Source organism: Gadus morhua, chromosome 14 (assembly GCF_902167405.1).
Source record: "Gadus morhua chromosome 14, gadMor3.0, whole genome shotgun sequence".
In the NCBI taxonomy this organism is placed as follows: Eukaryota; Metazoa; Chordata; class Actinopteri; order Gadiformes; family Gadidae; genus Gadus; species Gadus morhua.
This window is the reverse complement of record NC_044061.1, coordinates 26,298,353-26,311,880: the sequence shown is the minus strand read 5'-3', so window position 1 is coordinate 26,311,880 and position 13,528 is coordinate 26,298,353. Positions and strand designations below refer to the sequence as shown.

At 49.1% G+C, this 13,528-nt stretch overlaps 1 protein-coding gene across 1 annotated transcript in view; it reads left to right on the top strand.

Moving 5' to 3' along the window:
- The window catches only part of celf6 (CUGBP Elav-like family member 6), a 148,009-nt gene extending 138,503 nt beyond the window's left edge, over positions 1–9,506 (top strand). Inside the window, exons 9-12 of the mRNA XM_030377656.1 lie at positions 702–764; positions 1,483–1,563; positions 3,808–3,951; positions 9,358–9,506. Coding sequence (XP_030233516.1) covers positions 702–764; positions 1,483–1,563; positions 3,808–3,951; positions 9,358–9,485 — 416 coding nt within the window. The 3' untranslated portion in view covers positions 9,486–9,506. The remainder of the gene's footprint in view (positions 1–701; positions 765–1,482; positions 1,564–3,807; positions 3,952–9,357) is intronic.
- Positions 9,507–13,528: the final 4,022 nt, after the last annotated feature.

Genomic DNA, 13,528 nt, shown 5'->3' with positions numbered 1-13,528 from the left:
GCTTTTTTAGGGGGAACATTGTTAATATTTGATCCAAACATCTGGACACAACAGGAATGTTTTTTAAGAGCTGGGAGATGTGATCACCATACACCCGCTGTCTTGATGTGTGATCTTACCTCCTGTGGAGCCGTGGCTGAGAGTGTGTGTGTGTGTGTGTGTTTTAGTGTCTTCTGTTTAATTTCTTGTGTTCGGTGTTGCCTGAACTACACGCCGCCAGCTGCTAGTTTAGCGGCTGCGTCTCGCACATGTAATGAATATGGCGGAAACAAAAACACAAGAACCTCAGCTCGCAAATCCATCTACCACTGTATGTCTTTCTGTGTATGTCTGTGTGTGTGTGTTTGTGTCTGTCTGTCTGTCTGTCTGTCTGTCTGTCTGTCTGTCTGTCTGTCTGTCTGTCTGTCTGTCTGTCTGTCTGTGTGTCTGTCTGTCTGTCTGTCTGTCTGTCTGTCTGTCTGCCTGTCTGTCTGTCTGTCTGTCTGTCTGTCTGTCTGTCTGTCTGTCTGTCTGTCTGTCTGTCTGTCTATCTGTTTGTCTCTGTGTCTGTGTCTGCTATCTGTGTGTGTGTGTGTGTGTGTGTGTGTAAGTGTGTAAGTGTGTCTGTCAGCCTATTACTATCTCTCCGTCTGTAACTCACACTTTCCACTTCCTTCCTCCTCGTCCTCCACCTCTTCCTCTTCCTCTTCCTCTCTCTGCAGCACAGAGTCCGACCGTGACGGACCCCCTCCAGCAGGCTTATGCGGGCGTGCAACACTACGCAGGTGACCTGTCTCTCCTTACTATCTCCTTCCAGCAGCCATCCCTCACCTCGCCCTGCTCTCTCTCTCTATATCTCCCCCTCTCTCTATATCTCCCCCTCTCTCTCTCTCTCTCTCTCTCTCTCTCTCTCTCTCTCTCTCTCTCTCTCTCTCTCTCTCTCTCTCTCTCTCTCTCTCTCTGTCTCTGTCTCTGTCTCTGTCTCTCTCTGTCTCTCTCTCTCCCCCCCCCCCTCTCTCTCGCTCTCTCTCTGTCTTTCTCTCTCTCACGCTCCCTCTCTCTTACTCTGTCTATCTCTCTGTCGTCCACTGTGTGTGTGTCCCCTCGTTCTATCTCTTTGTGTCTCTCTCTGCATGTCTCTCTCTCTCGTCCACTGTGTGTGTGTCCCCTCGTTCTATCTCTTTGTGTCTCTCTCTGCATGTCTCTCTCTCTCGTCCACTGCGTGTCTCCAGTCGTTCTACCTCTCTGTCTCTCTCTCTGTGGGCTGCGTTACCCACCACGTCGCGGGACTCCAAGCCGACCAGTCGTTGCGGTGTGTGTGTGTGTGTGTGTGTGTGTGTGTGTGTGTGTGTGTGTGTGTGTGTGTGTGTGCGCGACCTCTGGAGTGGATGCAAGTGAATAATGGAATAATGATTAGTGAGAGTTTTTGTTATATGTGTTATGTCAAATATGAAAATGTAAGACGTGAATAATTCCACTTTGGTTCCCCCCTTTTGAATCCAGCAGCGTACCCCGCTGCCTACGCGCCAATCAGCCAAGCCTTCACCCAGCAACCAACCATCATACCCCAGCAACAGCGGGAAGGTAAGCACGAGTGAGTGTGTGTGTGTGCGTGTGTGTGTGTGTGTGTGTGAGCGAAAGCTTGTGAGCGTGCCCACCCAAGATAAAACGTGATAATTGCCATGTTCCATTCTAATGTTGCTGCGCTGCTTTGAATTAGCGAGGAAGCGGGAAAAAGGGAAGAAATAAAAAAGCTGGCCCAGGGAAAAATGTGAGGAAAAGTCTGTCCCATTTAAACAGAAGAACATTAGCAGTGAGATGGAAAGTTACTCATTATTCAAAAACTGGACTAATTCAAACTCGTAGTGTTGGACTGCTTAATCAGTCCATTACAATGTGTTTAAGTGGTTATAAATATTCATTCGATTAATTAGCTGCATGCACAATCATTTATTACCATTCCAACTCCAGTGATCCTATGCCACAGCATTAGATGTAATAAAGCATAAGATATACTGCCTTTCTAAATCACTCCCCTTCTGCCGTTTGTCACTCACAATTATCCATCTGTATGATTGTGTGAGACAGGCTTCCACTGCTATGAATATTCAATAGGGGCAGTCTTATAATTAAGTGTTTTCCTGGAAGTGTTAGTTTATGTTTGTGTGTTCCATGGTCATGGGAAGAACATGTCAGGATCTCTGGAGCTACTGTAACACACGTAGAGCACATTGTAAAAGTGTGTGTCTTGCCTTGGACACATTTACCATTGATTTATATATATTATGACGCACATGCACACACACACACACACACACACACACACACACACACACACACACACACACACACACACACACACACACACACACACACACACACACACACACACACACACACACACACACACACACGTGCTGTTATGTAACATTATACTCTGGACTCTCTGAATTAGCACTACTCTTGTGGTAAGCTGGGAGACCATGAAATATGTCCCATTCCAATTCAATTACACAAATGGAGCATATAGAGAACAGAGTTGAATCACTGTTCAGCTTTTGTTAAGTAAAGATCTGCTCTCGGGAACACGGAATTCAGCAGTGGATTGTACAAATGACAATTCATCAGCCGAAGCTAAGGCTAAATATGAGTCAGACTCTTCAACAGCTTACATATGTATGTCTGTGTGTGTGTGTGTGTGTGATTGTATCTGTGTGTGTTAAATGTGTGTGTTTTTTGTGCCTTTGCAAGTGTGTGTGAGCGCTTGCGTGAGAGCGCTTGCGTGTGTGTGCGTGCATGTCTGTGTCTGCATGTCTGTGTCTGGTTCTGTGTGTGTGTGTGTGTGTGTGTGTGTGTGTGTGCGTATGTGTATGTCTTTGTGCGTAACGTTGTGTGGTGTGGTGTGTGTGTGTGTGTGTGTGTGAGTACACGCGTGCGTGCATGTGTGTATGCAAGTGCATGTCCTCTATCTCACTGAGGGACAGCGACACTACAGTAAGCTGCTGTCTTATCAGCCTCCTACCCAGCCCCTGCCCGTCTTGTTGGGCTATCAACTGCAGCAGCTAGACAGCAGGCAGAGCTAGCCAAGCACACAGACAGCCCTGCAGCAGAACCCCATTCAGCACGTCCACCCTGCCGTCACATTCTCACATTATCCCCTGGTCCATGCTCCTCTCTCTACCTGGGCCTCACCCTCTCCTCACCTGGTCCCCCCCCCCTCTCTCTCTCTGTCTGTCTGTCTGTCTGTCTGTCTGTCTGTCTGTCTGTCTGTCTGTCTGTTTGTCTGTCTGTCTGTCTGTCTGTCTGTCTGTCTCTCTCTCTCTCTCTCTCTCTCTCTCTCTCTCTCTGTCTGTGTCTGTACCTCTCTCTCTCTCTCTCTCTCTCTCTCAATCTCTCTCTCTCTCTCTCTCTCTTAAATACACACACACATCACCACGCACGCACACTCTGTCCAAGCTGGCAGCAGGCTCTGTGGACAGGGAGAGATGAAGAGTAATTATGGGCTGCCTACACAGGGTTTGGGGGAACAGAGTTCACCATCTGCATCTCCTCCATGCGCTGCCACCAGAACACACATAACAATACACACAAATAATACACACATATACACACATAATACACACGTAATGCGGACGGTTTAAGCGGTCAGCTCAATCGGGCCAATCACAGCCTTTCTTTGATCACTCCTGTTATATTATTCTATTCTATAACTCTTATTGTTTTTTCTGTCCCGTCTGCTTTCTTATCGATCCTCCTCCCAAACCCCTTCCCCCCCGTCACCCCAACCCTCCCTGCCCCACCACCCCCTTACCTCCACCCCATTGCCAGGGCCAGAAGGCTGCAACCTGTTCATCTACCACCTGCCCCAGGAGTTCGGAGACACGGAGCTCATGCAAATGTTCCTGCCCTTCGGAAACGTCATCTCTGCCAAAGTCTTCGTGGACCGCGCGACCAATCAGAGCAAATGTTTTGGTGAGTCACAGTTCTTTTTTTTTTTACTTGCCTCCTTCAGTTTGCAGACGACCCCGGTGCCGCCGTGAGGGAGGAAGTTACACCGCGCCTGCGTGTGTTTGCCAATCTTCCCCGGCGGACCCCCTGCTGCTTCTCCTGCAATTAATGTTTATTTTGCCTTTCATTCCCGTGTCGATCCTAATCGAGTCACAATTAACACTTTCAAGTTGACGTCGCACGCCAATGAGGACGCCACGGAGCAGACAGGAGGGTGGGAGACTGACAGGGCTCAGACAAGAGGGAGAGAGAGGAGGGGAGACAGAGGGAGGAGAGGGAGGGAGGGAGGGAGGGAGGGAGGGGGAGACGGACGGAGGGAGCAGAGGGAGAGCGGAGGGGGAGGGAGGGAGGAGAGGGAGGGAGAGAGCGGGAGGAGGGGAGGGCGGGAGGAGAGGGAGGGAGAGAGGGGGAGGAGGGGAGGGAGGGGGAGGAGGGGAGGGAGGGAGGAGAGTGAGAGAGAGAGAGGAGGGGGAGGCGGAGGGAGGAGAGGGAGACGAGGAGGACACAGAGGAAGGCAAGAGGAGAGTGAGAGAGAGGAGGGTGAGAGAGAGATGAGGAGAGGATGGAGGGAGGCAAGACGAGAGGGAGAGAGGAGGAGAAGGAAGGAGGAAGGGATAGAGCGACGAGGAGGAGACAGAGAAAAGAGAGGGAGAGAGACGCGAGGAGAGTGTGAGAGAGAGGCAAGCGGAGAGAAGGACAAAGTGGGAGGAAATAGAGATGTGCAGGATGACAGGGAAACAGGTACACAGGAAGACAGGAGAGCGAGAGGGAGAGATAGTGGAAGGTGATATATATAGAGAGGCGAGAGGAGAGCGAGAGAGAGTAGAAGGCGCTAGACAGAGGCCAGGGGAGGAGTGAGAGAGGGAACAGGGGAGTGAGACGTGAAGTGTCGATGATGCCTTCCGTGGGCTGAGCTCATGGGCATATACAACAAGGCAGACCGCCGGCGAGCGATCGGTCTATTGACCCACCGGTCTCTGGGTGATTACCATTCACTCAGTGGCTGCTCATGGTCCACTCTGATGCGCCTTCTTAAGGCAATCACCGGCCATCCTTATGTCTCTTCTTATCCCATCAATGTCTTCCAGCAGTCAGGCAACAGCTCACCATCACTGCCCTGCACATGCACACTCACACGCACGCACGCACACACGCACGCCACACGTACGCAAGCACGTACACAAACATACACATGCATACATACACACGCACGCACACATACTCACATACACACTAACACTCACACACAAACGCACATTCTCACACGCACAGAAACACACACTCACACACATCTCCCCTCCCCTGAACTTCCCACATCCCTTCCTCTCACCCAAGCTATTCATTGGGTGGAGGAGGGTGGAGGAGGGGAGGGGGATAGAGGACGGGGTGCAGGCTGGGGGTGCAGGTGGAGGGTGGGGGCAGCAGGTGAAATCAGGGGTCTTGAAGAGATAAAAATAGACCTGTGTGGGCCTTTGTGTCGATCCAGTTGGATAGCAGCACCACCCAGACACCACCCAGGACAGGCGTAGAGAGAGGGAGACAAAGAGGCCGGGCGAGAGAGAGAGGTGGGAGAGAGAGAGAGGGAACACTGGATTCCGCTAAATGTCCTGATTTCAGTCTTTCACTAAAGCTGGCCTTCTCGCGGTCACCGTGGACGTCTCCTTTAAGAGTCTGTCCTTCACTGTCCCTGCGTCCTTCCTTCCTATGATCCGCTGGCCTCCTGTCTCTTTAACATCGGCCGCCTGCAAGACCTGATCCGCTCTAATCTAAACATACGCAACCAACTGTCACTTTCCATCCATCACCGGCTGTCAAAGACGATGGGGGGCTTACCTCATCTGTCTCTCCCCTGGTCTCCCCACCCCCCATCCCCCCTCCCCCTTCCCCCAAGCTATTAATTAAGAAGTTGGCTGGAATAGAGTGCTAAAAACCAATATAAATATGTTTTATAAATAAGAAATATGTGAGAATATATCTCTTTTTCTATGTCTATATAAATATATACAGAGATATAAATTGTGTGAGTGAAAATGTGTGAGGTATCAATCAATCACTCAACCAGGCTTCTCTAACCCTCAAGCACTTCCTCACACATCAAAATAAAACATAGGTTAGCCCAAAGCACATTGCCACCTGCGTGATGATTTGTCACTTTTTTGTGCCCCCTGTGATTGTGTAATGAATAAACTGTTTGGGCTAATTAATGTGGGGGTGTGAGAGAGATAGGGATCTGTCAGCTTTTAATTTGTCAAATTATCATCCCGCTTTTTGGAGCATTTATTTAGCATTAGTTGCACTGTGTAACTGCTCTCTCTCTCTCTCTCTCTCTCTCTCTCTCTCTCTCTCTCTCTCTCTCTCTCTCTCTCTCTCTCTCTCTCTCTCTCTCTCTCTCTCTCTCTCTCTCTCTCTCTCTCTCTCTCTCTCTCTCTCTCTCTTTCTTTGTCTCCGTCTTTGTCTCTGTCTCTGTCTCTGTCTCTCTCTCTATTCTCGGCTCAATGGGGGGTTGATTCCCCTTATTGTTTCCACGCTAATCTCCACGTTGGATTCATCAGTATATTGGTGATAGTATCAACTTGTAGAGCTGTCGAGGGGGCTCATGTCTGTGTGAGAGCTCACACAAGTGGACAGTGTTTGTGTGTTCGTCATCCGTCAATGAGGGCCTTTTAAATGATTTTTAAGAGAGAACAGAGAGGTCTGCAGCTAATGAGGATTACAGTGGTGTTGGGGCTGTAGGGATTTCACTTTGCTTTTAATCCACTCTGTTGACTTGGTCAATATTGACATTCAGGTGTGATCAAAGCAAATCTCTTTATCAGGAATTAGCTGGAATTTAATGGAAAATTAATTTTGAAAGCCGCTCCAAGAAAGTCCTCTGAGGACACATGCAAACACACACAATCACACACACACACACACACACACACACACACACACACACACACACACACACACACACACACACACACACACACAACACACACACACACACACACACACACACACACACACACACACACACACACACACACACACACACACACACACACACACACAAACTCGACAAGACATTAATAAAAGGTGGACTTGTTTCTCGTTATATTTGTAACATTTCACAGTCCAAATAATATCTAATAATATAACTTAATGAAAATGTCGCTTCCTTCTATAATGTCAGTCGAGGAATCTCCCTTAATCAGGGAGGAAGTGAATAAGCGACGGTACAGTCCAAAGAGAAAACAATCTTTGACATTTGCCATTTTACGGTAATCCTTTGTTACGTCTACTTCCATCTCAGACCCACAGAGCTCTCTTCTACAGAGAGGCGCAGTCCTAAAATAAACTGCATGGCATTTATTCAACACAATCTAATAGAACCAGCGTCATTACTGTTTGCATTTGACGTGTTCATCGAAATGAAAAAAAATACTTTGGGAATTTAAATATCCAGGAAATTTACATTTTTCTTTTCATCCCGCAGCAATTTTAATGGCACAGTGATTTAAATGTGAGCATTATCAAAATGGGAAGCAGAGGTTTGTGTGTGTCTGCGTGGGGGTGAGGGTTCTGGGGTTGGCATTGCCAACTGACAGGCTCTCACCAGCTAGGTTTGTTTAAAGGTTTAGTAAAAAAAAGAAACAGCAACCTTATCACAGCGGCTGTGCTGACACCTACCCCCCTATCCCCCCCCCCCCCCCCCCCCCCCCCCCCCAACCCCCCAAAATTAAATTGGACCCACGGCGCCCCGATCCGAATCAGTTGGCAGCCGAGCTTAGAAAAAAGAGAAAAGGTGGGCCGTCAATCAGGGAAGGTGTGTGATAAGACGGGCGAGGGGGGGGGGGGGGGGGGGGGGGGGGCAGCAGCCGGGGGTCGGGGGGCTGGGGGCCCGTCTCGCCTCAGAACCCCGATTAGACCACCACTGAAGGGCCGCATCCCTACTCCCCGCAGCCCACCTGAGACACTGGGGTGGGCCGCCTCTCTCCTCTCCCCCCCTGAGACACTGGGGTGGACCACTCTCTCCTCTCCCCCCCTGAGACACTGGGGGGGCCGCCTCTCTCCTCTCCCCCTGAGACAGTGGGGGGGCCGCCTCTCTCCTCTCCCCCTGAGACACTGGGGGGGGCCATTCTCTCCTCCTGAGACACGGGGGGCCCCAGCAGCCCCAGCGGTGACACCTTGACCCCCTCAGTAGTGCTCTTCACACACACGGTCAGCAGTCCGCGGCAGACACACTGGGTCTAGTAACGGGACCACCACTCTGTATCCAGAGTTACGGCCACACAACAGCGTTCTGCACTCACGCTCACACAACACACATGCTCTCATACGCACACATGGACAACACACACACCTACACCTCCCCCACCGCTCAAAGCCACACTGGCGGGCGTGCAACCACACCTACGGGCAATTCTCACACCTACGTGCACATGTCCACTCCTGCATGCACTTGCACACACCTACGTGCACACGCCTACACCTATGTGCTCGAGCCTACACCTATGTGCACTTGCACATACCTACGTGCACAAGCACACACCTACGTGCATACTCACACCTACGTGCATACTCACACCTACGTGCACACGCCCACACATGCGTGCGCTTGCACACAGTCACCTACGAGCACGCTTGCACGCCGCAGGAAGCCACAGGTGGGGTTAATCAGCCCCTTCCCTCTGTCTCCGTTCGGTTCACCTTTCAGAACATTTCTAATTAACTTTGGCAAAGAAAGAAAACAAAGAGCTATTATATTATAGCCGGGGATTAAAAGGCCGGCTATTGTCCCTCCGCTACACCTCTCTCCCCCCCTCCCCCTTTCACCGACTCTCGTACGACTCTCTCGCTCTCTCTCTCTACCTATGGCTCTCCCCTCCCGCTATCTCTCGCCCCGATGTCCCCCTACCACTCACCCCCATCTGGACGGGGGTTACCCCTCCGCCACCCCCCACACACACTTTTCATCGCCTCTCGTACGACTCTCTCTCTCTCTCTCTCTCTCCCTCTCTCTCTCTCTCTCTCTCTCTCTCTCTCTCTCTCTCTCTCTCTCTCTCTCTCTCTCTCTCTCTCTCTCTCTCTCTCCTCTCTCTCACTCTCTCTCTCTCTCTCTCTCTCTCTCTCTCCCTCTGACTGTCTCTCTCTCTCTCTCTCTCCCTCTGACTGTCTCTCTCCCTCTGACTGTCTCTCTCTCTCTCTCACTCTGACTGTCTCTTCCCCGGATGTCTTCCGGCCCCTCACCCCTCTGGTGGCTCTTCTCGCCCTCCTTTCAACGCCTCTAGTAGCACTCTCTCTCTGTCTTTCTCTCTCTCCCTGTCTGTCTCTCGCCCGGATGTCTCCCTCCACCCTCACCCCCTCTGCTGGCTCCTCCCCCCTCAGGCTTCGTGAGCTTCGACAACCCGTCCAGCGCCCAGGCCGCCATCCAGGCCATGAACGGCTTCCAGATCGGCATGAAGAGACTCAAGGTGCAGCTGAAGAGGCCGAAGGACGCCAACCGCCCCTACTGACGCCCCGCCCCCAGCCCCGCCCCCACCGCCGCCGCTGCCCCCCACCCAGGTAACGGCACCTGCTCACACACACATGAACACACACACACACACTCACACATATATACACGAAAACACACACACACAAACATATATATACAAACAAAACACACACATAAACACACACGCACATATATGTACCCACAAAACACACACACACACACACACACGCACACATACAAACACACACATTCATATATACACACACACAAACACATACATACACACACACAGACACATATACACACACACACACAGGTATATACTCACACACATATATATGTATATATTTGTACATATATGTAATTTCCTTACCTTCATACATAAAGTTTGGATCGATCTACCCAGGATGTGGGGTCAAAAAATATGTTGATAACATTTGTTTGGTTTTGTTGTTTACCCTGCCTATGATAATTAATGAATGAATACGGTTATGATACTCAAAGAAACACATTCATAACAGGCGCAATATCTGCTTTCTGTTCAACTCAAGTCACCCGCAGGCGCAGCATTCCCTCTATTCTCCCGACGAGAAAAAAAAGAACAGATTATTTTTTTAAACGGAAGCGATTCACTTGGAACGACCCCCACGCGACCCCTTTGTCATTGCCAGGCTTGATTTAACAAATCCTTCCCCGTCCATTAAGTGCTGCAGCTGTCACGTCGTAATGATACGCTAGCACCGTGTTTTCATGTAATTGGCCAGTCAGAATTTCAGGATAATAACGTGAGACAATATCATATCTAAAATAAATAAATAAATATACAAAAATGAACGCTCCTTTTAAAAAAAAAAAAAAAAAAGGCGAAAGGGAAAAGATGGCCCAGCTGCCCCACTTACTGCGCATCTGACTGGCTAAGAGCCGGTGTTGACGTTAATTGAAGGTGGGACGCGTTGGATGATCGATGCCCTCTTTATGCCGGCCCTGATAGCGTTTTGAATGGAGCCGTAACTTGCTAATTGGGGCGAAATGCTTTCACGGTTGCTGACACCTCAAGGAGAGACTGCTGATGGTTATGTAGCCCGGTGACAAGGCAGGGGTGGTGGGGGGGATCGCTACGGCAACGATAGACGGCAGGACAGTCAGGGAGATGGGCCGTCTCTTTCTCTTCTCTGCAGTCTCGTCCTGGCAACGCGTTCTGATGGAGACGGCGTGTGTGTGTGTCGGGGGGCATGCGACAGTGTTCCCCCTTGTGTGGTGAGGTTCCCTGTGTGGTGAGGTTGTGTGTGTGCATGTGCTTGTGTGTGTGCGTGTGTGTGTGTGTGCGCGTGTGCTGTGCCTGTGTGTGCGTGTGGGTGTTATGTATTATTTTGTTGTGTCAGTTTTATTTGTTCTGGTTTTGTTTTTGATTTTGTTCGACTGTTAACTGTTATAATAGTCTCGGTCGAGACAAAAACATAACATAAAAATAGCATATATTTGTCCTTGGGCTCTGATGAAGCATGGTCTTGTAGCACTTATATTGATTAAATGCATTGCGGAGGGTAACGGCTATTAACTAAATCGAGACACGCACAAATATACCTAGTAAGTAAAAATGTCAACGTTAACATCAAATGATTAAATGTGTACGACAGCCAAGAGACAAACCATTTTTTCTGTACACCAATTTTTATATACTTAAATTGGTCCCTGCCCCTTTACTATCACTTTATTGATAAAATTGATGATCTCAACTTTGATTTCATCAATACAAATCTCTTTTCAATCTGGTTGGCCAAAGTACTGAAAGTGGGAGAGTTGTATTGAATACCGATCAAAATTCTGTTTCCTTCCTTCTTTTACATGCCTAGTGCCACCAACCTGGCAACCTCAAATCCTCTGTAGTATCCCCCCCCCCCCCCCCCCCCCCCTCTCTCTCTCTCCCCCCTCTCTCCCTCTCTCCCTCCCCTCAAATGCACCAACACTATCTTTGCATTAACCATTTTGGAGTAATTTATTTCTGGCATTTTTTTTAAATATAAAACAGGTACCTTATCATTATTACTATCATTGTTATTATTATTATTATTATTATTATTATTGTTATTATCATTATCTAAATGACAGTTAATGACCTTTTGTTTCCCACAATTAAAATTATTTTCCAGTCACGCATTTTTCCTCCACGGGCGAATGTTTACACGCGGCGCGCCTGTCTGTGTGCCGAGCGCACTCTCAGGATTGTTTTGTTTGCCTAACATGAGAATCACTTCCCATTTATTTATTTATGACGCTGCAAACCAATTACTGCGCCGGAGAAGGGCTGCGGGCTGAGAGGGGCCCGGCTCGGGAAGCATTCAATGGATGCACTCAAACCCCTCTGTGGGGCCCGCATACATATACATGCACGCTCCATGCAAATCAATAGCAGAAAGACCGATTTTGGAATACATTGTTTCGCTGCCTGTTGTTCTTGTTGCTGTTGTATTTTGGGGGGGGGGGGCGGGCCGAGCGTTTTCCGGTACGATTACAGCCCCTGAAATAACATGGTGGTAATTTTCTCACCATAGATATACAAGTTAATGATTCCTTCTGCAGCTGCAGAAAACGACACAAAGCAAAGACAGTGTCGGGGAGGGAAGCATTGTAGAGAAAGAGTCGGTTTTCTGTAAGTATAAAAGTTTGTAGTTGCCTGAGTGTAGGGAGCCTCTGCTGTAATTGGGTTGTTACGCCGTGTCTCTTTGGATCACCTGAGGTCAGCCTCTCTCCCATCGGGGGGGGGTCGCCGAGTGTAGCCGGAACAGAGGAGGCCCCCTGGCTACAAGACAGCTCCTTCTGCTCCGTCTTCTCAATGTAATGTCTTAGTTTGGGGGTACACACAGACACACATAGACACACACATACACACGAACGCACGCAAGTGCAAGCACACACACACACACACACACACACACACACACACACACACACACACACACACACACACACACACACACACACACACACACACACACACACACACAGATACACACACAGGCACAAACAGATGCACACAGACACAGACACACACACAGCCATAGACACAGACACACACGCACACATACTTTTTTTGGAGAAGATTTATTTTTTCTCCACAAAATAAAATTGAAACACAAAAGTAGAAAGCCGTAGTATATTTCATCCTTTAGAGACGTCAACAACTATTCAAAAAAAGTTGTTATTTGTAAATAGTGAGCATCTGTGTGGAAAGTGACAATGGCAACATGCAGGATCCTAAAGGAACCATTTAAAGGAGACATATTATTGCGTTTTCACAACAAGTTAACAGTTATAGTATTTGAGTTCCAGAAAACATGTTTTTGAAGCTGTTTGCTGGATATAGCAAAAACAATCAGACACACTGGGTAAAAAAATCTCGCCTACCGCTATTCCCCTATGAATTTCAGTCCCTTCAGAATGCGCTGTTTCTGGTGTCTGTAGCTTTAATGCAAATGAGCTGCTGCCATTTGACCAATGAGCTGTCAGACTGAACCACAGCATGGAGGAGAAGGGATTGTTGCTATTTGCGGACTCCTGGGGACTATAGCTACATAATATAATATAATATAATAATAATATTATGTATGGGTATTTATATAATATTATATCTAATATCAAGGCCAAAAAGCTATGTGCGCCTCGGATGATATTATGATTCATAAAGACTGCGTCTGACGTCTCTGGTACTTCCACAACAAGTAAAGACTCGTAGCTGGGGATATCTCGGCCATGGTTGAGAAGAATTGGGGTCCATGAACCGCAACATCGAGGAGAAAGGCTGCCCATGCCGGAGCTGCCGGACTGCCACCGTCGAAGCTTCGGCGGTGTACTCCGGGAGCTGAACTGCCGCCGAAGCTTTCCGGCTGCTCCGGCGGTTGTCCTCCGGGAGCTGAAAAGTCCAGCAGGGGTAGCTCGGCGGCAGTCCGGCAGCTGAGCTCCGAGAGTTCAATCCCTTTCTCCTCTATCTCTCCTCCTCCGGACTGCCGCGAGTCCGGCAGCTCCGGCGGTGGGAGCTCGGTGGCAGTCCGACAGAGAAAGGGA